The sequence below is a fragment of the Poecilia formosa genome, unplaced genomic scaffold (genome assembly GCF_000485575.1).
Source record: "Poecilia formosa unplaced genomic scaffold, Poecilia_formosa-5.1.2 Scaffold272, whole genome shotgun sequence".
NCBI classification, from domain to species: Eukaryota; Metazoa; Chordata; class Actinopteri; order Cyprinodontiformes; family Poeciliidae; genus Poecilia; species Poecilia formosa.
In genome coordinates, this window is record NW_006800211.1 from 217,362 (window position 1) to 239,688 (window position 22,327).

The window sequence follows — 22,327 nt, forward strand, 5'->3', positions numbered from 1 at the left end:
GATGTATGATATGGTTATGGTTGGGGGGAGGGGTTATTAAGCCAATGGGGTTCCCCCCCCCCCTTCTCAAAAATGTTCGGTGCTCTTCGGCATTTCCCTGGGCTGGGGGGGGGGGGGGGTGTCAAGGTCCCCACCAAAACTTAGACCAAACCTACGCCCTTGTGTAGACACATTAAAAAAGGGGAGTGTTATGTATCTTCTATGCACATACTGCCATTTCATAACACAACCAAGTAACAATGTTACCTTCAGTTGTTATAACAATGCCAATTATGTGAAATATGACTTAAGAGAAATTTTACTTCATAAATTAATGATTTGAAGTTGGGTCTATCGTTAAAAAGTCCCGTTCTTTCTGAAATTCCGCCTTTTGGAAGTATTCATGACATTGCTCCTCTATTAACCTTTTTTACCAGTGTTGCAGTGAAAAGTAACTTGTATAATGAGCTCAACAGGGGCGCAGTTACACCAGGTGTTCAGAGTCTACTACTTACTTGAGTTTTGCTCATAGAGGTCCAGAAACTAAACGCCGTCATCTCTCCCTTTAGGACACTATTGAGCTTGTGATGGTTTAAGCTCAATAGTGTCCTAAGGTTTCTTCCAAAGAGGAGAAATTGCATCGCTACACTGCAATTTCTCCTCTTTTTGAACCTCGTCACTGAGGTTCCCAAAGATGACAGAGATTATAAGCACGTAGTCCCAATCTGTATCTGTCACATTAAGTATGCACAGAAAGATGTCCAACAACCAGATATTCACACAGTTATGACTGAACAGAGGCCACTTGCAGGTCATTTCCACTGCAAGGTTCTCCTTGAGTCTCTTTGACTTGCCTGAGCCAATTCTGTCTGATGTCTTTTTTTCATCTTATCTGTAGTAAATAGAAAAATCTATTTAGAACAATCTGACTGCACCTGCATGGTTCTGCAGGTCTACATCACCTGTTCGGTCCTCCTGTGTGACATTGGATTTCCTGGAACTCGGTGCTCTCAGGGATGCATCAGGTCTGACTCGGGGAACAATCGCAGGAAGAGGGACGCTCCAGCTGAGACAAGCAGCCACTCCATTTCCCAGGGTCCTTTGCGCCTTGTTAAGACATCTGACACCAAAGGTGAGAGTTCAACTACTGGTTACTTAATCCAAGGTTTTTGTTATAAAGTTTTCTTCTATGCTATTCAAATTTGGTTTGTTTTTGATTGTGTGGTCAGTTTGAAATATTCTAAATTCAAGATTTTCATCTGCTTTTAGAACTACTGGGGATATTTGGATTTACCATGATATATTCAGTCATTTGCAAATACAGTTTATTTTAAGGTTGATAACATATAATAGAACAGCAATAATTAATGCAAAATAATTTTTTCCTACATTGTATTTGCAAGCAGACTGACTTTCTCTTCAAATAAAATTCAAGAATCTTACACCAAAACACCCTTTAAACCTTATTTTCTCAGTTTGTCTTTTTTCTGGTTCTGCATTATACAAGCTATCATCTTTTATAACCAGATCTGATTTATCGTTTTACATTTCAGGGTCTGGCCTGAGTGTGACTCTGAGTCTGAACCAAATCTTGATTGTTGGCTCTGTCCTGGTACTTGGAGCGATCATCTACCGGTCCAGAAGAACCAGAACTAAATACCAACCAGTGCCAACCTTTGAAACACAATAACTTTAAATCTGCTACTTTCAAAACTTAATTTCTCTCTTTTAAAAGATATTGGTTGCTTGGAGGTGAATTACTTTATTTGCAAAAAGGCATCTTTACTTTTAAAAGACAAAACAAAGAAAGCTGTAGATTCTGTGAACTCTGTTTTACTGGGACTATTTGAGACGGGCTTTTGTTGTACACCAAGTGTTTTGCAACCATACAGTTTTTATTTTGTTATGGTAATTAAGTGCATGTTAAAATAATTTCGAACTGATGGGTATCACAGGTTCCTGGTAGTTTAAAATAATTTGAATTTGCATGTTGGAATTCCTGATTTCCCTTTACATAATTTCAACTTGAGTGTGGTGTTCGATAAGCCCTCCATAGTCCCTGGGCACAGCTGTATTGGGCATTTTATTTTTAAATGGCAGTGGGAATGCATAATGTGTGATATTTGAATAAGTTCTGTATTTTGGGATCAAATTACATTTTTCTTTCTTCTCATACCTAAACTAGATAGAGCAATCAATGTTTAATCCTTTTTTGTGCCACTGACAACCATTAAAAATTACTCGTCACAAATGCATTGCAATTTGTTTTTTCATTCACTTGTGGGGAAGTCTTCAAAATTCCTATCTATTTTTTCACCAAGTCATAAATTAATTTCAAATGAGATTTATAATACCCACTGATTACAGCTGAAACTGGTCTACACTTAAACCATTAATAAATATCTAAAACCTGATTTAAGGCCTGATTCACACAACAAGCGGTTTAAACTGTCAGTTGATTTTCAAAACATGAGAAACCATGCACACGCAACAATAATAAAAACTTCATAGACACAACAGAGTTGATCCGACAGTGTGTGGTGTTCAGCCACATGGCAAAGACTACACAATCAGATTTTAGTCATGAACATTCATATGACAGAAAGGCAATCTCTCAAAAAACCTCTTGTTTATTTACTCTAAACATGAGTTTACTCTAAACAAGGAAGCAAGAGAAAAAACAAAACAATGTCTCAGATGTCCACCAGACTTTGAGACATTTTGGTGCACCATTGCAGTTGTTTTGTCTCCTATAATTTGCATTGCCCTGTTTCCGTCACCTCACTTTCTGGCGACGGAAACAGAAAGTGAGTTGATGAAACATTCAACAGGCTGTGTGCTCGTTTGTCCCTGGAACACCCAAATGCAAATACAAGACAGTCCAAAATGTTGAATGTCTCTAATTTGGACATGTGCACCATGTGCAGAAGCTATTATCTTCAATGTCATTGTCTTGGGTTCAATTCCCAGTCTTGGGCCATTTACTGCTTGTCTTCTGTCTCTCAGTCTCAACCCTATTTCCTGTCAATTTGCTATTGAATGAAGTGCCAAGAAATCTTAAAAAATAAAAATCTGTGATTTGAGGCCAGAGCAGTCCTGACATCCTTCCCAGCATATTATATAAATCCTGTCCTCAGAAGCTGGTGTCCTGCAGGTTTTCTCTGTTTCAACACATCTGAGTCCCATAATTAGGTCATTAGCAAGGCTCTGGAGAACCTGACTGCACATTAAGGAGGTAATTCAGTCATTTGATTGAGGATTGTTGAAGCAGGACCACATCCAAAGGTTGCAGGATCTTCAAGGCAGGGATTTGAGGAACCCTGGACTAGATCACTCTTAACACATCACACTCAGCAGGAATATTGCACAATACTATCTTTATAGCCATCACGATAATTAATCAGATTGTCGGAAGAGAGCGAGTCTCCTAGGAAGTTGTGGGTCTTATAATATTTTGTGGAGACACTGAACAGCTGCCTCCAGTTCAAGTCAACTGCAGTTTACCTGAAACACCAACACATGCACACAGTAGCCAAGAAAGGCCTAATCTAAACGCAGAGCGCATGCAACACACCTCCAGAGGTAAATGGCTTTGAGGGAAACTTTCCAAACAGCAAAATTTAATCTGTCAGTTTATGCTACAGTTAAAAAAATATTGTTTTCAAGTTTCTCCCCCGTTAGTGTGAACCTTCATCTCAATGCTGTCCATGCAGGGGCTCCCTTAGATACCAGTGTTTGTTTGAATCTTTTGCATTCCTTTGACGTCAGACTGGATGAAGCACAAAAACAAAATCTTTCAGTGCACACCGTGCTAAATGTCGATGTTAAACGTCTGCTTAAGAAGTTCTGCAGTTTTATTAAGTAGGAAAGTGACACAGTGTATGAGCTCTGCTGCTGCCTCCACCTACCTTCCAGCATAAATATTTGATCTCCATGGGAGATTGTAAGTGTTTGTAGTGTATTTTCCATTACTGTCATGCAGAATATAATTTAAAAAGATATTAAGTAATTTAAGGAGTCTAATTTATTTGTAAAGGCTCTAACAACAGTATCCTGGAGACCACTGTTTGTAGAGCAGTTTGTGCTTTAGGGTGAAAGCAGGACAGGAAAAGGTTTTATGTACCGTTTACTTCCACGGATGAAACAATCATTTCTTACCTTTCAGACAACAAAGGGTGTTCCACTCAGAGCTGCGTTGTGTGACTGTTTCTGTTGAACGTCACGGTAAGCTGAAGCAAGAATTGAAGTTATTCATATTAATGTTAATGTAGAGGGGTGAAAAATGAGCTCTTAGTAAATTAAAACAATAATTAAGAAAATAGGCACCCCAACATAATTTTTATTTTTGTATTTTGTATTTCTCATTGTACTAAGTTCTGTAGTGTCAATTTAGATTGTCCGATGCAATTCCGCACACAACCGCTAGGGGCGCTGCCGCGTTAGTGGCACAGAAAAGATTGAGCACACAAGAAGAATAAATCTTCCGGTTAAATGAGAAGGAAGCTCAACGTGTGTGTCTCGTCTTTCCTGTTCCACAGCATCACACGTTGAGGGAAGATCATCTAACACATTACCCTCAGCCATCCTAGGTTGCAGGGTAACATTAACATAATTTGAAATGTCTGTCACATCTTACACTATGCAATGAAACGACAATAACCGTGGAGTTGTCAAAGTCTTTGTCACGATCCGTGTTTCTGTGTGTTTATTTTTGAGTTTTTTCCTGTGTAGTCCTGTTCCTGTGAGTCTCAGTCCTGTCCTCCCCGTTGATTGCTCCCCAGGTGTGTCTCATTCCCCTAACTACCCCGTGTGTATTTAAACCCACCTGTTCTCTGTGTTCCTCATCGGTTCCTTGTCTAAGTTTGTCTATGTCTAACGTCTTGTGTTCGCTCCAGTTGAACTGCTAAGTCCTAGTTTGCGTTAGCGCTCGTCTCCAAGTCCTGTTTATCAGTTGCTACCGGTATTTGGCTGTGTGCCGGTCTCTCTGCCGTGCTGCCTGTGTTGGACTGTTTTGAGCCTTCATTAAATAATCATCATCACCATAACCTGGGTCTCAGCGTCTCTCCTCACCACCAACCACCACACCCCATGACAGACTTCCCTCATCAAACGCAAGGAAAACCATTTGCATCTAATTGACTGGTTGGATTCTTCCTGCAGCCTGAGACGTCATTCGAACGCCACCCACCTGGTGGCAGTCATGCCCCTGAATGGCTGTGGGACTCGGGTTGAGGTATAATCCACATATATGGGAAACACAGTGCACCATCTGGCACCTCTAACCAGACCGAGTCTTCATCTACTTCCATACAGAGCTGGGAGGAAACTGCGTGTTTTAGATTTTTCTTTTTTATATCATCAGGAGGACGACGACAACATGATCACATCAGCTGATCCCAATAAACTCATTTCCAGGCACCAAGACATTGAGATCGTCTTTTCCTGCGCCTATCCAAAGCGAGCCAACCTGACTCTGGGATTCACACACAAAAACCCGTACTTCTTTAACGAGAGAGGATTCAGCTCCTTCACCTTCCAGTTTGAGTTCTTCGAGAGCCAGCGTTTCAGGAAGCAGGTAAACGCCAGCAGCTACCCGGTGGAGGTTTACCTGAAGCAGATGATCTTCATGCAGATCGAAGCCACCTCGTCCATCCCAAACACTGAGCTGTTTGTGGAGTCCTGCAGGGCGACTCCCTACGACAACCCCAACTCCCGCATCAGCTACACCATCATCGAAAACGGGTACTGAGAGACCAGACCTGCTTCTTACTGGCTAATGAACCCTTTTCTTTGTGTCATGTATTTTTACTGGTGTGTTGCAGATGTGTGAAGGATGAAACTGTGCAAATCTTCCCAAGCTCCAAGTCTAATTTCAGATTTGGTATGGAGGCTTTTGAGTTTATTGGAGCTCACGAGGAGGTAAAGTTATGAATTAAAATGATTAAGTTTGGGTTTTATTAACAAAAATAGTCTGCAAACACTTTGATTGGATGTACTTTTTCCCATAGTCAGTCAAAATTTGTAAATCTGTCTGACCTCTCCTGCATGTGTCTGCAGGTTTACATCGCCTGTTCGGTCCTCCTGTGCGAGAGCGGCAATCCTGAAACTCGATGTTCTCAGGGATGCATCAGATCCGACTCACTGAACGATCGCAGCAGGAGAGACGCTCCGGCCCAGACGAGCAGGCACTCCATTTCCCAGGGTCCTCTGCGCCTCCTTAGGCATTCTGACACCAAAGGTGAGTGTTCGTTTACACTTTACTCTTTTAGTTAGTGCTTGTATTATTTAGAAATACATTTTTGTAGCGTATTTCATGGTTATGAATATTATTTTACTCCACTGAAGTTTTCTCAGATTTTTATTTAGCTGTTTTCACACCAACAACCTGCCAGTTACTGTCATTGTGCTGAATCTGGGATGTTTTTGCCAACTTTGATAAAAAGCCTTGAGCTCTTTTTTTCTCTCTTGATATATTAGAATATAAATTCTTCTATTTTAATGAACATTTTTCTTTTTTCTCAGTTTCACACCCAGATGCAGGTTCAGGCCCAGGCCTGTATCTGGGCCTGAACCTGGTCTTTGCTGTCTGCTGCCTGTTGGTTTGCGGTCTGGTCATCTACCGATCAAGAAGAACCAGAGCTAAATATCAACGCCTACCAGCTGCTGACTCTCCAGTCGACTCTGATCGCCCAGTAGATTAAGAAGATGGATCTTCTCCATTTTCTTTTTAGTGAAAAAGTATTAGATTATGTTTTGAGGGTTTATGTTCTTTCTTGAGGTTTTTTGGTATGAGTTGCATGGCAAAAGGGAATTATATGATTTTAATGCTTTATAAGCTTTGATTTTACAAATTGTGTAACAATCAAACTGTGAATGTTTCTTTGAATGCTTGCAATAAAAAATATTTGGATAAGCACAATAAACTACTGTTTTAGGACTTCAGATTTAAGGTAAAAATTCCTCTTGGTTAAAAAAAAAGTTTCAGAAAATCTGTTGAAGCTGATGCACAAACTGTAGCGAAAAAAGTTTAATAAACAGGATTTCCTGTTATGTTAATTAATTTGACCACATGTTCATTTTACTGTTCATGGATTTCCATCAGTAAAACGTCACAGCTTTGATCTTTGTGGTCTTGCAGCTTGCCAAGTGTCCACAAAGGAATGACGCCCCCTGCTGTTTACAGCTTATTGTCTGCTGTGGGAGTTCTGGGCTTGTCACATGTTTGGCAGTTCTGTACCAACTGGACCCACCCGTCCAAATTTAACACACACAGAACATGAAGTACGGTGACCCCTGACCCCTCGCTATAACGCGGTTCACCTTTCCGGTCTCGCTGCTTCGTGGATTTTCTTTGTGCCGTTTTTTTCACAGTGCATTGTGTTCTGCATCCTGATTGGCTAAAATATAAGTAACGCAGATTGGCTATTTAGGAGATGGAAACCGAAACTTTGAATGCCTGATGGAAAAAACTGTGGCCGGAGGCAGCAAAACCCGACGAGATCCAGCTGTGAATCTGGTTGGGCAGCTTGGAGGAGACGCTTTAATGCCACGACTCCAGATCACATTAAGGCCCGATTGATGCACATCCGCTGACATGAAAACAGGTTTTGTTCTTTGGTTTCAATGTAAAGTATATAATTGTAAAAATAAAATAAAATAAAGGTAACTACTTCGCGGATTTCACTTATCGCGGGTTATTTTCGGAACCCCTAAGAAAAAGAGGGATCCCTGTATACAAAAAAAAAAAAAAAAAAAAAAAAATTTGCTCTTGGAAACTATTGTTTTACCGCGTAACATGATTATCAGTAATAAAAGCTACGACTTGCGGTTTAATCTGCTGCTGTAGGAATGAAGCAGCTAAACTTCACTCCTCGACTCGTAGCGCCACCCAGAGGGCAGCCAGGGAAACGCATGGTGCTTTAGATGCCCAGGACTTTCAGCCTCTTCATGTCTGCTCCACTCTTGACACAAACTATTACAAAACTACTGAGGAAGGAAGGAACGATGAAAACATCACGACTTTTCATGAAGCATGAAATGCAAGAGTCAAAAAGGTTTTACTTCTTCAGCTAAAAGAAAAACCTTCACAATGCAGCAGTTTGCAGCATTGAAGCAAACAAAACAATTGTTCTTATAAACTACCTATTTCTGTCTTTTTTTTACAAAGTACATTTACTTCAAGTATAAACAATAAAGTTGTTTTTTGCAGATGCTGAGTCAGCAGTGTGGAGCATCTATTAATTATTTCTGCAGATATCTGATGTTTCCTCATTCAGCTCATTGTTTATGCCTGTAAAGGCCCGTCACTGAACATTTATGTAATAAACCATTCTTAGGTTTCATCATCAGAAGTGGAAGTGATAGGTAGAAGTTAATTTGATTTAAAGTAATCCTTTAAACGTAGTAACTCTGGCTGCAATCATTTCCATTTGAAAAAGAAAATCTGTTTTCATCCTGCAGGAAAATTAAGATAGATCTTCTATAGGAACAGCATCTGGGGCCGTTCAGCTCACGTCTCATATCTGCATGCAGTGGATGAATCAGCTAGTTAGAATTCGGTCCAGCGAGTTTAACTGCCCCGTCAGCTGGAGTCCTTCAGCTGGGTCAGGGGAGAAGCGGCCAGACGGGTGAGATTCTTTACAGTGTTGATTTTGGCAGCAGTGAGGTTTGAGCTTTGATCCATGCAGACACAACGTGCTGGAAGCCGCACCTCTTGTTTGTTTTTACTCTGCAGTGATTGATCGCTGACAGTTACAGTAAACGGTGAGGGCAGGGGTTACAGGAAGTCATACAGTAAAAAGAATATAGAAAAAGCATAAAACTGAACACGTTTTCCATCCATTGTGTTTGTTGAAAACATGCTTGATGTTCAGTTCAGTCTGGATGTCCTGAAGCTTCTGGGCTGCAGAAATAAGCAGATCCATGATTTTCATGGACGCTTTTATCAAAGTTTCTGCACTCAAATCTAAAACTTTTAAAGACTAATATAAATGAAATTTAAGACATGTACTATGACAGAACTGTACAAAGAAAATCTAATTTTTATTATAATAATGTATGTATTTGTAAGAATGGAAAACTATTGAGGAGGAAATTGTACTTCTTGTTGGATTCTGACAATAGATTTCATCTCATTCTTAGTTTAGCTGAAGTTATCATTTACAGCAGTGGTCCCCAACCTTTTTATTACCGCGGACCGGTCAAAACTTGGAAATTTTGCTGCGGCTCCGGGGAGGTGATGGGGAGAGGGGGCGTGAACCGTCAGATCAGGCTTCTGCATGTTGGTGTTCCCACTAAATCCTGAATATGGCCTATTTGGGTTGTCTGGGCCCTTTTATCGCAGCCTGAGGTACAACCTGCTGAATGTGACAGGTAGCCAATCAGAAAGCGCGGTGACGTCAGAACAGAGGGGAATCCCAAACAGCTGACATATCGCGCAACTGAGAGTCCGGTGGATATCGGAGATGATATGTGGAAATGTTTATTATTATATGTAAAGGTCATTATTATATATGTTTATGTTTATTCAGTTAAAAATGTTAACTATGAAAAAACATAGTCGCCTCCAAATCATAGTGCAGCAGATAGAGCGCTGTCTTATCCACCGCCTTTTCTTTTTGTTTCTTTCATCTCTTAAAATGTCTCCACAAACTGTCACTATTGCTTCTACATCGTCATCCATGTTTGGTTATTCTAAATTCCCTTATGCGATGTTGGGGGTTTTGTGGATTTTCTTCTGGAATCGCGATGTTCGTGACTGGAATCGGTTCGTGTTGCTCCTGCCTTGAGGCTGAACACGAACCGATCGAACCTGTTGGACTTTTATCAGCTCTGTGGTCACAGAGGTTTGGAGAATCGGCCGACACAGAGCGGCTTGTAATGTTTGACTCACCTACCGGTCCGGGATAAATCCATCCTCCTGTCTCTTCTCTGGGCCTTTTCCCCTTTGCAAAGAAACTTTCCAAAGACATCTGATCCGTTTCTTACTCATTTTGCTGCTTGTGGGCTCAGTGTTGACGCGCATTTAACTGAGAGAATCCGGTTAAAAGATTTTCAAAATAAAAGATCCTCCTGACTCAAATAATACATAAAACGGAAATATTTAATTAGTTCTTGCGCGGCCCGGTACCAATTGGTCCACGGACCGGGAGTTGGGGACCGCTGATTTACAGTTTGTTTAATTTTTATCCCGTTAGTCTTCATGGCTCCATCTGTTATGTTGTTTTGAGTTATTTTTGAGGTTTAATTATTCAGTAATCTTAACTCTCTTGTTTCTGTTTTACTTTAGTTCAGGCCCTCTTAGTGTTTCTAGTTATTTTATTCTCTTCTTTAAAAACCTACATAAAAAATACGAGACTAAATAGTCTCGCCATAACAAAATTTAAGACCTGTTATTGATGTATTTAAAGCCAATTTACATATTTTAAAATAAATTTAAGACATTTTGAGGCCTCAATTTTAGATGCATGAATTAAATGTTATTAAAGATGAACAGATACTCAGGTTATGAATGTCTTACCTTCATTTCCTAAGATAATCCATCTATATAAACCTTCTTATTCATGAAGGGTCAAAATTTTAATCTTCCTTACTTTTCCACCAGTAGTTGAGGCCAGAACTGCAGGCCGGCCAGCAGCTGCATCCTCCTCTTCCTCAGTCAGACCTCTGGAACGTGACTAAAATGAGGTTTTTCTGTGGAGAAGACATCGTCTTGAAAAGAACAGATGTTAGTTTAAAACTCTTCATGACTTTCCTGGGTTAATAGCACCGACACAGACATGAATACTTTTGCTTCTTTTTCAATTCAGAGTCGTCTGAAGGGTCAGCGATCATAGCTGTCCAACTGATTTTACTTTGTTACCTCAAGCAGATGATCTTGTTTGTGTGTTTGTTGTTAAACTGGAGAGTTTTTAAGTCAGGAGCCTGGCAGTCCTCTGGTGCTACTTTTGGATGCATCCCAGCTCCAGCACACCTGAATCTGCAGCCTGAACAGGTAGATTTACCTCCTGGTCATTAAGCATTCATCTGATTCAGGCGTGTTGGAGCTGGGAATCGAAAGGTTGCACATGACTGGAGTTACAGAGTTCTGCTTTAAACCGTACTTAGCTGTTAATCGCAGCCTAAAATGAATAGTTTATATAAACAGAAATAATCAAATGCACTATGACTGTATTCTGAGCTTTTTTCTATTCAGGTTTATTTATCTTTTGTTCTTGTTTTGTTTCATTTCAGCAGCAAAGTGAGAACAGAAATGCATATTTAAGTTTTGGTTTACTGGAATCAGCAGTCAGTTGTTGGACCTGAAAGATGAGAAGCCAGCATGTAGCTCTGTTGTTTCAGCTCCTCATGTTTGGCTTGGATCAGATCAGTGATGGCTGTGACGCACCATGCATGCCTCACAGGCAAATTAATTAAAGGTGTTTAACTAAAGATTGTCATTAAGTCCACTCCTTCTTGGTTTCGTTGTTTTGTCAGCAGAACTTCAGCCTCACCTTCCTTGAACAATGTTTTTCATGTTGTTCATTCAAAACCTGTCCTTTTATTACCTGATACATGGAGTTGGACAGGAATCTGTCATGTGTTTAATTAATCTGCTTCTGGCTGCCTGCATCATTGTCCTCGTCTCTCCGGTAAACCTGAATATTTCCACCTTGCAGTGAGGAGAAAACTGATAGCTGAAAAAGCGCTCAATACTCCTTTAATCTGAGCAAACAGTCAAACAATAAATATGCACTTTTATTAAACAACTCAATATTTTATTCTTAAAGCTTTTGCTAATTTTCATTCTGTTTAATTGCTTTTTAAAGTCAGAATTGCTTTTTTCAAATGATTTCTTTCTTTTCCTCCCTTTTCTGTCCCAGACACCTGTTGCATTCAGAGATTTAAAATCTAATACCTTCTAAAAAATGTAATGAATACTCTAAGGTGACATAATTGAAGTTGATAAGATTCTATTTCTTTCCTACAAGCGTATCAGTGTGTATCTACAAGGAAGTACATGGACTCAGCAGAGATTAGAGGCCTGATCTGCGTGACAGAGCAGAGAAACCTGAACTTGTGTTTATCTGATTACAGACGAGTGAACCGCTGACGGTCTATTTCACCTGAATATGTGCAGATACTAAAAGAGAAACCAAAGTCAGCAGTTTGAAGTTTTGATTGTGTCTAAAATATTCTAGTTAGCCAACAACACAGGGAGGCATTTTAGAAATATATTTCTGAATGAATGAGATAAGAAAATGTCTGCATGTCCTGATAAGGATCCTGGTCAGATGATCTAATCAGATGAGAGAAGCTCATTTTCCCAGGAGGTCAAATTATCATAAAATTATGAATTCTGTGTCAATATGAGAAATTTTGCTCAAATTAGATTAAACCAAAAGTTTTAAGAAAATATTTCCACTAAATCCAAAACAGTTATGAAGTGTAAAACTTACTTGATGTTTGATTGCTAAATATTCAGTTGAGTTCAGAATATTGTATTTATCGTAAAGGGAAATTAGACGTTTATCTTCAGCGTCATTGTGGACGGTGATGCGGTGCATGGGCAGGAAGGATCTCCTGTAGCAGTCAGTCTTACAGTGGTTTGAAGAGGCTTCTGACTGAAGCCTGTCTCATGACCATCATGACGTGTTAGCAGCTGAATAAAGACACATATGAGCTGAACAATATTCAATTCTTTAGGTTCTCCAACCATCAGATTGGAGCAGCTGAGAGACCATAGAAACGTAGAAAACAATTTAAAATTCATAAAGGAATTCATAAATACAAATCCAAGAAGACCAAAATGGCCGACTGATTGAGGGCGACTCAGCAGGTTGAGTTGTTGTGTCGCATGTGAAGGTTCGATGTGCCTCAGGCATTTAACCCCCGGCTGCCTGCTGATGTGTGTTTGTATTAATGTGAGTGTGAATGGATGACTGTGGCTCTGCTGTGAGCGATGAGTTGGACCGGAGAAATGCTGTATGAGTTCAGTCCATTTATCATGACTGCGTCACCCTTGGCAATATAAGACTTGTGCACACACATTGTTCATGACTGTGATAAATCTGTTCCCAGCCACATAACTCCATACAGCTTTCTTGAAAGGTTTATTAATACATTCTTTTAGCAAAGTGCAGCTCTGAACTTCAGCCAACTGAGTCCATTTGTTCTCAAACTAATCCTCTGGGTTCAGGTTGAATGTCGGACTTTAACCTCCGACAGTCAACAGATGATTCATTTTCTCTTGTTTCTGTCGCCACTTTGGCCCAAAGCCAGCTGCCTGAATAAACATTTTCTGTGTTGTTTATTTGATGAGCCGATACTGAAGCCTTATCCTCCTGACTACCAGGAAAAAAATATTGTCCAATCACCATTTTTTTAAAATCCCACAGTCTTTGTAAGGTAATAAAAGGTTTTATGCACTTACTTTGTCTCTTCCCATAAAATGTGGTACTGATGAACGCAGTTTTTATGAATTAGAAAAAGATACGTACGAAAGTCCCACCCCTTCACATGTGGTATCATTGAAAAGCCCTAAATGTCCTCTGTAGATACCAAAAGGAATTAATTCAGTAGAATGCAGGGGGTGGGAGATATTCAAGTTTAGAAATGTCCTCTACAGAGGACAAAAATGAACTACTGGCAGTCAGGAGGTTAATGTGACGGGCAGAAAATGGGTCAGTAATGAGAGCCAGTCCTGGGAAAACTGGCTTTACAAAGTCAAAATCAACACAAATACACTGATTAGAACAAAAATGTTCTCTGGGCAGTTTCACTAACCTCAGTCCTTAAGGATAAGAAAAGAAGGCAAATGTTAAGAATACGATCAGAGCTGCCAGGTCCCTTTAAAATATGAGCTGTCCCAAACCTGCAGTGGTACAGTGATGGCTGAAAGTGTTGAAATAATCACACATGAATCTAAACATCGTGGGAAGGTCCAGCCCTCACTGTGTCCCAAATGAAAGCTAAAGATCCAGTAAAGAAACTACTGAAAAATGAGAGAAACAGCCAAACGAGTCCTGAGCCAACTGAAATCCGCTCACAGAGGAAGAAGCCATGACATTAGAGTTTGACTCAGGAACACAGACCTAAACATCCTGTCATGGTCTGATCAATAAAAAACTAAAATGTTTGGATTCTTGGGAAACGTGAAGCTTGAGAAAAACACAGTGACTTTGAAACATGGTGGTGGCAGCATCATGTTGTGGGGAAGTTTTGCTGCAGGAGGAACTTGTGCCGTTTCATGAGTAGAGAACCTTATAAATATTCAAATTCAAATTCAGAAATATATTTATTGATCCCAAAGGGAAATTAAATGAACTCTGGGATTTCTGACTTCAGGTGTGGTGTTATTTCAGCTGCTACCTGTTGGAAACCACCTTGTTGCTATGGTTACACATCATAGCAAGTATGAAAAGTATTGCCAAAATCAGTTCAACTACACAGGATCCAAAACAAGAAGGAACGATTGTCCAAAAACCGCCTTTTCCCCCAGAAAGGCAGGAATGAAGTTTTTGAAAAGTCAGAGTTTCTCCAACGTGCCGCTTGAATTCAGCATCTAAAGACGTCAGCCGGGGAGTAAAAGCTTGGATTTGACTTCCAAATGGACAAAAACCCTCTGAAAACCAACAGATGAGAAGCTGACGGACAACACGGTGAATGTCTGAGTCGCCGTCACAAACCCCTGATCTCAGACCCAGAGCACATTTGTCTGCAGATGAATGTTTTTGTAATATTTGTAGCGGTTGTATATTTACCTTGTTTACATCTAAAGTGTAGTTTCCTTCTGGCTTCGTCAACAGAAGTGTTGACATCAGAGCAGCTCATGAGTTTTCCAGCTTCCTGGCTGCATGCCAAACCCGTGTCTCTAAATGGGACGCTGCAGTTTCACAGTTCACAAGACAGAGATTGTTGCAATTTTGTTTTTTACATCAAGAATACTGGTTCAAATAAAAACCAGAAGAAAAACTGATTTTAAACACAGTTCTGGTTAATATGCAACCAATTTTACTTCTATTTTTAAATTAGCTCAACTGCATGTAACTGCAAAAGCACATGACTGCTGTCATCACCTGGATCGTATTTGGTGTCCCAACATATTACATAACCTACTTCACTGCAGAACTGGGCCTACAGTTGTTTAATTCAATCCTTTTGCACATCTGACAATTCAAAAAACCTGAAGAGATCAAAGCTTTCAAATTTAAAAACTAAGCAAGAAGTTTTTATGTAAATTATGTGCTATGCATTGATTTAGGGTCAAATCTGCTCATATTTCTTTACTTTATTTGCTTCTTGCACAGTTCCTGATCTGCAGTTTGAATGAGATATTAACAGTTTCTGCAAGGAGATAAATGTGAAGCTTTACATTTACAGCGCTTCACTTTTTCCACTTTTTATGTTACATAAACGATCTTCCCTCAAAATTCTACACCAGTGTGAATACTGCATTAATTCAGTACAATTAAAAATAATTACTGACCTAAATACATCTTTTTACAGGCAGTTTTAATTGTGGTGATTATCAAAAGTTAAAACAAACCCATTTTTGACTACTTAGGAATAAAGTAGCATTAGGAAGTTCAGAAATGTCAAAATCACAAAGACAGGACAACAATGTGATCTGTCTGTTTGAATATTATAGACGAAATATTTATAATTTTATTAGGACCTGAAACTTCCTGTAAATACGTCTTTGTCACCTTGTTTCTGTCACTGCAGTGTCTGTTGTTTGAAGCCAAAAGTTATATTTAGATCATGAAACAACAATTACAAGCTGAAAAGGAATGCTTAGAGTTCCCGTCTGCTCGACCGGATGCAGTGCAAATCAAACAAAGAGATGACAGATGGCTCCAAAGATAGACAACAGGGAGGTGATGCCGCATTCTTAGCTGATGCAGGCCTTGGACTCAGGTGAGACACACCTGGGACAGGCCAGGTCTTCCTTAAAGGGCCCACACATTCAGACAGCCATCCATCCATCCACATGGCTGCACAGTGGTGCAGTTGGTAGAGCTGTTGCCTTGCAGCAAGAAGGTTCTGGGTTTGATTCCCAGCCTGGTCTTTCTGCATGGAGTTTGCATGTTCTCCCTGTGCATGTGTGAGTTCTGTCTGGGTACTCTGGCTTCCTCCCACAGTCCAAAAGCATGACTGTCAGGTTAATTGGTCTGTCTAAATTGTCCCTGTGTGTTTGTGTGTGTGCATGGTTGTGTGTCCTGTCTGTCTTTGTGTTGCCCTGCGACCCGTCCAGGTGACCCCGGCTCTCACCAGGAACATTAGCTGGAGGCACCAGCACCTCCTGACCCCACTGGGACAAGGTGTTAGAAAATGGATGGATGCTGCAGAAGTTGCTGTGAATACATTTATTTGATGCAAACATAAAGAGATGTAATAACTTTTAGGATACATTTTCACTATTTCAACAGCAAAAGGCATAAAATTATTATTTCTAAGGGAAACATGAACATTTGAATAGATTTATTTGTTTTAATGGCCACATAGTTCACTGGATTGTTTAGTTGAAAGCTCAAAATGTCACTGAACCAAAACAGAAAGGAGCAGAGATGACTGATTACAGAGAAAACATAAAGGTTATGAGCTTCAAGGTTGCTATGGTGATGGCAGAAAACACTGACAAAGAAATGAAATGTGTGTCAGAGCAGAAAAACCAGTTACACCATCAGGTGTTGCACCTCCACTCTTAACTTCCAGATCTGTTATCAGTTTGAGAATGAAAAAGTTTCCATGCCAGTTGTTAAATTAGTCAACACTTAACGTTATGTAAACCTGCAATTACTGTCATGACAAGCATCAAGTTAGCCGTGTTTCTATCATCAGTCTATATTCTATTAATGTAGAAAAATGTCATAACTTCTGTGAGTGAGACATGAAATGATCCAGATTTTTTCTGCAGTGACCTGGACGCCCTCCACTCAAAGTGAAACATGCTCTTTTTATGTTCTGTTTTTAACAGTCATCCTCTGATCGGGCCAAAGCAGACAGAGATGTTTCCACTGGCTCATTTTAAGACGTTTCAGTTGTTTTTGAGGAGTAACTGACTCCATTTTCTGTAACTTAAATTCTGACTAATTATTGCCAGCAATAGTTAGTTGTTATTTTAAGCCAGACCTAATTTTTACTTTGAAGCTTGCGAAACAGCTGATAAACAAACATAAATAGTTTAATGATGCGAGTTTCTAAAAGAAATTAATAATTGTTTTTAGCTCATTTAGTATTTTTTATAGCGATCAGATCAATTATGTATATTCTGCATCCTCTTGACACAGAAACAACCAAAAGATTAGCTTTAGCATTGGGTTGTCTCTGCTTATTGTGTGTTCATTACACAGTGAAGGTCTGCTCCAGTTGTATTTAGGCTGACAAAAGTGCCTAATAATGATAATATTGTAATTTCTGTGTAGCTATGTCAGGGTAGTTTTCATTTAGAAATCTAAAATCTTAACTAAATCATTTCTTATCTTGAACTAGAAATGCACCAACTGCAGTTTTCTGGCCGATTATGGATCTTTTACAAAGCCTAACTTACCTATTTCGATTTTGGCCGATACCATTTTTTTTTGTTGCTAAATCGGCACCAATGGGGGTGACTGTTGTTAAGTGTAAATGTGCAGACAACCTGGTCGGCTGGGCTGTCAGTCAAACCTCTAACAGGAGAAAAAAAAGCGCAGTGGTTGAGTTTTAGACCTTTGCTGAGGTTAATAACATCGGTGGATAAGATCGGCTTCATATGTAAAAATGACCAAGATGACCGATTTCCCAAAATTAATGAAATTGGCACCAATAAATCGGCCGGCCGATAAATCGGTGCACCCCCACCTTGAACACTGCAGCTGCACAATCTGCTTGCATTGTTCAGCAAAAGGTAAATCTAATCTACATTTGTCCAAACTCTGAAGGCGTCTTTTCACCGTACAAAATGGAGTTAATGTAAACTTAAAGACATAAAACAAAGTGAGTTATATCTTCCACACAGATTGTAATTTTCATTTATTCCTGCTAGGGCCAGCTCTGAATTAGGACAGCATGTTTCTATAGAGCGAACCTGCTGTTGTGCATGTCTGCAGCAGGCTTCTGTAAATGTTACGCCAAAACAGGACTAGCAGAGAAAGAACAGGGTGTGATTGTTTTTTTATGTCTCACGTTTGGAAAAACAAAGTGAAACTATATGAATGGCATTCAGAGCACTGCTACCTAACAATGGAATGTCTCAGTGCAGAACAATGACAATGTGCAAATAGAGGTGAGATGTTTCACTTTTCATTTCTGTGTTTTTTCTTAATGCTGAAAATTCAACAATCAAAACACATGATTATTTGTTTTATTACAATATTTAATACATCTGGCACATTAGAGCTTTCAGCCACCACGACCTTAAGGTGCATTCACACCCGCTTTGTTCAGTTGCTGTAATCGAACTCCAGTCCATCTGCCGGTAAAGTCTGGTTCGTTTGGGGAGGTGTGAATGTGTAATCGGACCAAAGAAGTGAACTCTCTGGTCCGCCTACAGACCTCGGTCTGGGTTCGGCTGAAACGAACCTGCTGCGGTTTGAATGTGAACCTCCAGTGACCGGAGTCCGTTCGAAAAACAAGAAATGGGCTACAGCGCCATGCATTCTGGGTAAATACAACCAAAACAAACATGCTAGCCTAGCGCTAGCAGGAGAAATGGCTCGGGTCTTTAGCAAAAGACAAAACAGAAATTTCCCAACTGCTAAAATCTGATGCTACTTTATTTTTGTTTACGTTTGGTGAAGAAGGAAGTTGCGCTCAATGTCTTCTGAGATTTTTGTCTTTTCCCTCAGTAGTTCCCGGTGCAGCGCCCCCACAGGCCAGGAGAGAAACAGGTTTTTCAAAGCATTTAGTTTGACTCAGAGCAGAAAGAAAGAAAACCACATCAGCTGGAGAAGGAACAGATGTTTCAGTTTTGGTCCTCAATTAAAGCAAATCTGCTGGACTGCCAGGTATGAAAATACCTTTAATGAGTCTCAATATAAACAGAATTACCGCCTGATGAACAAATGTAATTTTATTTTATTAGGTTTATTTGATAGGAACAGTCACACATTGACATAGACAAACTGAATGAAACAGCAGAGCCAGAAATGGTTCTACAGAATGGAACCTTATAATTCCCATTTAAAGCTGCTCTGGCAGATCTGCCGTCCTGCAATCTCTGTGTACAATCACTTAATTATTGTCATGGTGATAGAAAAGGAACTTAAAACCTTCTCTATGCTTTTAAACCAAGCATTTGTTTTTCCCTAAGGGTCCTAAAGGGACATGATACAGAAGCTCTGCATATTTTCATGCCGTCAATCATGTGAGAAGTGCCGATTAACCTGGAATGTAATTTGACTCGGACAATAGAAGCAATCATACAAGAGGAAACTCCTCATGATTTACTTCCCCTCTCCTATTGAAAAATAATCACTGAAATGAACTCTGCCATCTTAACTTTAGGTGATCATTGTTGAGATTTCATGAAGGTTAAACTTGATCATTTTTCTTATAGCTTGAAAATCAAGTTTCCAAGAATATTAAAAGGAAACAAAGAGTAAAAAAGCTGAAGTTCAGTTTTTTGCTATTACATTATCCATTTTATTCCTCTGTGACTATAAACAGGTGGAAAAAAGTAAAAAGAAACTGAGATCTATGGTATTTGGCAGCCTTGTTGACTGACAGGAAGTTACTTAATTTGGAGCCAGCAGCAGCTTCGGCATCGCTGTGATTCAGGGTTTTGCAATAAACACAAACAGAATCAGACTGGGATCAAATGTCTTTGTATCACTTTGATTTTGGTGATAAAAAAGAACAGGAAACAGCAGAGCCTCTTCTTCTATAAACAATGACAGTGACGTGTGGAGTGACAGGAAGAAATGTCTAGAACAATAAAGGCGTATTGCTGCACTAAAATCCTTCAGATGTGGTCATGCGAAAAGTTACTGCTTAAAATCAATTACTTTGCATTTTACATCATTTTATTTTAACAAACACTCCTGAAATATGAAAGGAAAATGACATTTTTATTGAAAAAATAAATTAAAACTGTTTTTAATCAGGACTAAGTCCTTAAACCATTTATTTATTGAGCCCTTCATGTTTTCTTTCACTCATTTGTTCAAGAAAATGCTGTTTAATAAAGTTTAGTTATCCATTCAAAACAGAAAATTGGAAAAGTTTTTCCATCCTGTTCTTCATATGCATCTATTACAGTGAAATATTCTCTGGTTTCTGTTTGCTTGTTTTCCCAAACCAGTTCTGCAGCTGCCTCATTGTTCTCCAGCTCTCTGTTCATTCCTTCATCCTGCAACACCCCTTTGCCCTGCCAGGTGTATTTAAGATGCTGCAGGTGGACGGGAGCATCATCGCTGGAGACAGAGTTGAGCTCAGAGCATCAAGATGGCCTCCGCGGTGCTGCTTCTGCTGCAGCTGCTGCTGCTCACCTCCCTGGTGTCGGCGTCTCATCACTGGGGAGGAACCACCAGCTTCACCTACAAAGGAAGAAACCCTGATGGGACAGTTAAGGTAAAAAACACTAACATTTTATATTTAGATTTAACAGGATAATATTTATCATGAAAATGTTTTGTTTTGACAGTTGCGCTATATTAATACAATTCAAACCTGCTTCATGTCTGTAGAAAGATGATGTTAAAACTTTCCAATAAAATGGAAAAAAATAAACAATTATCAAACAAAACTGTGAGGAAGATTGTGAACACAGTCATGTTCAATAAATCAGAATTTGTGTTCCAATGAGGCTTGTTTGTTAATTAACTTTTCATGAAACCCACATTTCTGTATTATGTTTTCTTTTAATTAACAGAAATAAAAACTTAAAATCATTAGTATGTGTGGAATTAATCTGTGGTTCACATAGTGATGGATTTACTGAAATAATACAATTTAAATAATTTCATGAATTATTGAATCTTCTTTATTACGTCTTTATTTTTTATTGCATTATTAAATCTTCTTTCTTTTCTTCAAGACTTTTGAGATAATTACCCACAATTTAAAAAATTATAAAAATGTAACTAACTGATTGATGAAAACATTTTAAAACCATTTTCTTGCTTTACAGCTACTTCAATTTCAAATGAAAAAAACCCCTCTGAAATATGTTTTAGTATTGATTACCTAAAACAAAAAGTTTCAACCTTTTTCAAAAATTATAGTTCAGTCATTTAATGAATGACTGAACCATCTTGTGCTGTAAAGTTTAATATTTTCTTGTAACATTTCACCCACAGATGTCCCTCCGAACCAGAGATACTTATGATAACTGTTATTATTACCACTACTGGTATTGTTACGGTAGCAACTGTGGCTATGCAAACACTCGAGTCAGAAGTCAAATTGACACAAGCACCAATACTCCATCCTACGAAAACAGTTGGTGCGAAACAGAAACTGTTGAGACATGGACCCTCCCCAGTGACAAACCTTTCAATCTCAGGTGAGCATTTCTACAAATGTAAAAATATATTCATATTTGAAAGAATGGAATCACTTTGAATATCATCGTTCATGTTATGAAAAGCTGTTTTTGGTGGCAAAATATACATGAAGCTTTATCTTGTCCTGTCCTTTTAAAATATCAGGGCATCTAGCTGCTGCTGGATCTCAACACGTAACTCGGTTAGTAACTGGAACTTCGATTCCCACATGGATTTCGGAACGAGGTCGGACACAAGACAACCAAATAAATCACCCGATATTGCCATTGTCCCCTTCTTAAGGTAACCATCCTTTGGTTTCTATAACTGATCTACATTTAACACAATCAAATGTAAAGAATGAACCAAAATATCTTTATTATTTTCAATGTGATTTCCATCAAGTCAATGTCAGAGACTTTGAAAATACTTTTTTTCTTGGTTTGCTGATTTTACAACTTGTGTTTGCACCTAATGAAGAGTTCCTCAGAACTGCCCCAGAACGTACAGGCTGGCTGCCTTTGACCCTGATGGTGACCGAGTCCGCTGCAGGTATGGGAATCAGCAAGGATACGAGTGTGACAACTGCCATCTCCCTTCAGGCTTCCAGCTTGACCAGGTCAGTCACATATTTCAAATTATATTATTAGCTCATATAAAACTGTGATGATTAACTGTTTAATTAGTATGTGTTTATTTTTCCAGGATTCTTGCACTTTACGCTACCAGTATACCAATTCCGACTACAGAATCTTTGGTTTTGAGATGGTGGTAGAAGATTACGCACAAGGCACTATTGATTTGTTCTACTCTGATGGATCAAGTGTTCGCAAGTATCCACTGCCTTCAAGGATGAAGAGACAAGCCTACACCACTGCACCACCAACTACAACAAGCAACCCATG

The 22,327-nt window shown here is 39.3% G+C and overlaps 3 protein-coding genes across 4 annotated transcripts in view; all 3 read left to right on the plus strand.

Moving 5' to 3' along the window:
- Positions 1-4,878, plus strand: part of LOC103151148 (oncoprotein-induced transcript 3 protein-like) — a 13,974-nt gene extending 9,096 nt beyond the window's left edge. Inside the window, exon 6 of the mRNA XM_016681164.1 lies at positions 4,875-4,878. Coding sequence (XP_016536650.1) covers positions 4,875-4,878 — 4 coding nt within the window. The remainder of the gene's footprint in view (positions 1-4,874) is intronic.
- Positions 4,737-6,997, plus strand: LOC103151132 (CUB and zona pellucida-like domain-containing protein 1). Of its 2 annotated transcripts, XM_007571004.2 has the most exons (5): positions 4,737-5,212; positions 5,342-5,721; positions 5,802-5,898; positions 6,037-6,217; positions 6,502-6,997. In XM_007571004.2, the coding sequence occupies exons 1-5, from the start codon at positions 5,180-5,182 to the stop codon at positions 6,678-6,680; spliced, it is 870 nt and encodes a 289-aa protein (XP_007571066.1). In that variant the 5' UTR covers positions 4,737-5,179; the 3' UTR covers positions 6,681-6,997. The 2 variants fall into 2 exon arrangements, with proteins under 2 accessions (XP_007571066.1, XP_007571064.1); XM_007571002.2 differs by having other exon boundaries at positions 4,737-5,721.
- A 13,335-nt stretch (positions 6,998-20,332) lies between these two features.
- LOC103151149 (uncharacterized) overlaps positions 20,333-22,327 on the plus strand; it is a 6,535-nt gene continuing 4,540 nt past the window's right edge. Inside the window, exons 1-5 of the mRNA XM_016681160.1 lie at positions 20,333-20,508; positions 21,237-21,442; positions 21,588-21,725; positions 21,903-22,041; positions 22,128-22,305. Coding sequence (XP_016536646.1) covers positions 20,383-20,508; positions 21,237-21,442; positions 21,588-21,725; positions 21,903-22,041; positions 22,128-22,305 — 787 coding nt within the window. The 5' untranslated portion in view covers positions 20,333-20,382. The remainder of the gene's footprint in view (positions 20,509-21,236; positions 21,443-21,587; positions 21,726-21,902; positions 22,042-22,127; positions 22,306-22,327) is intronic.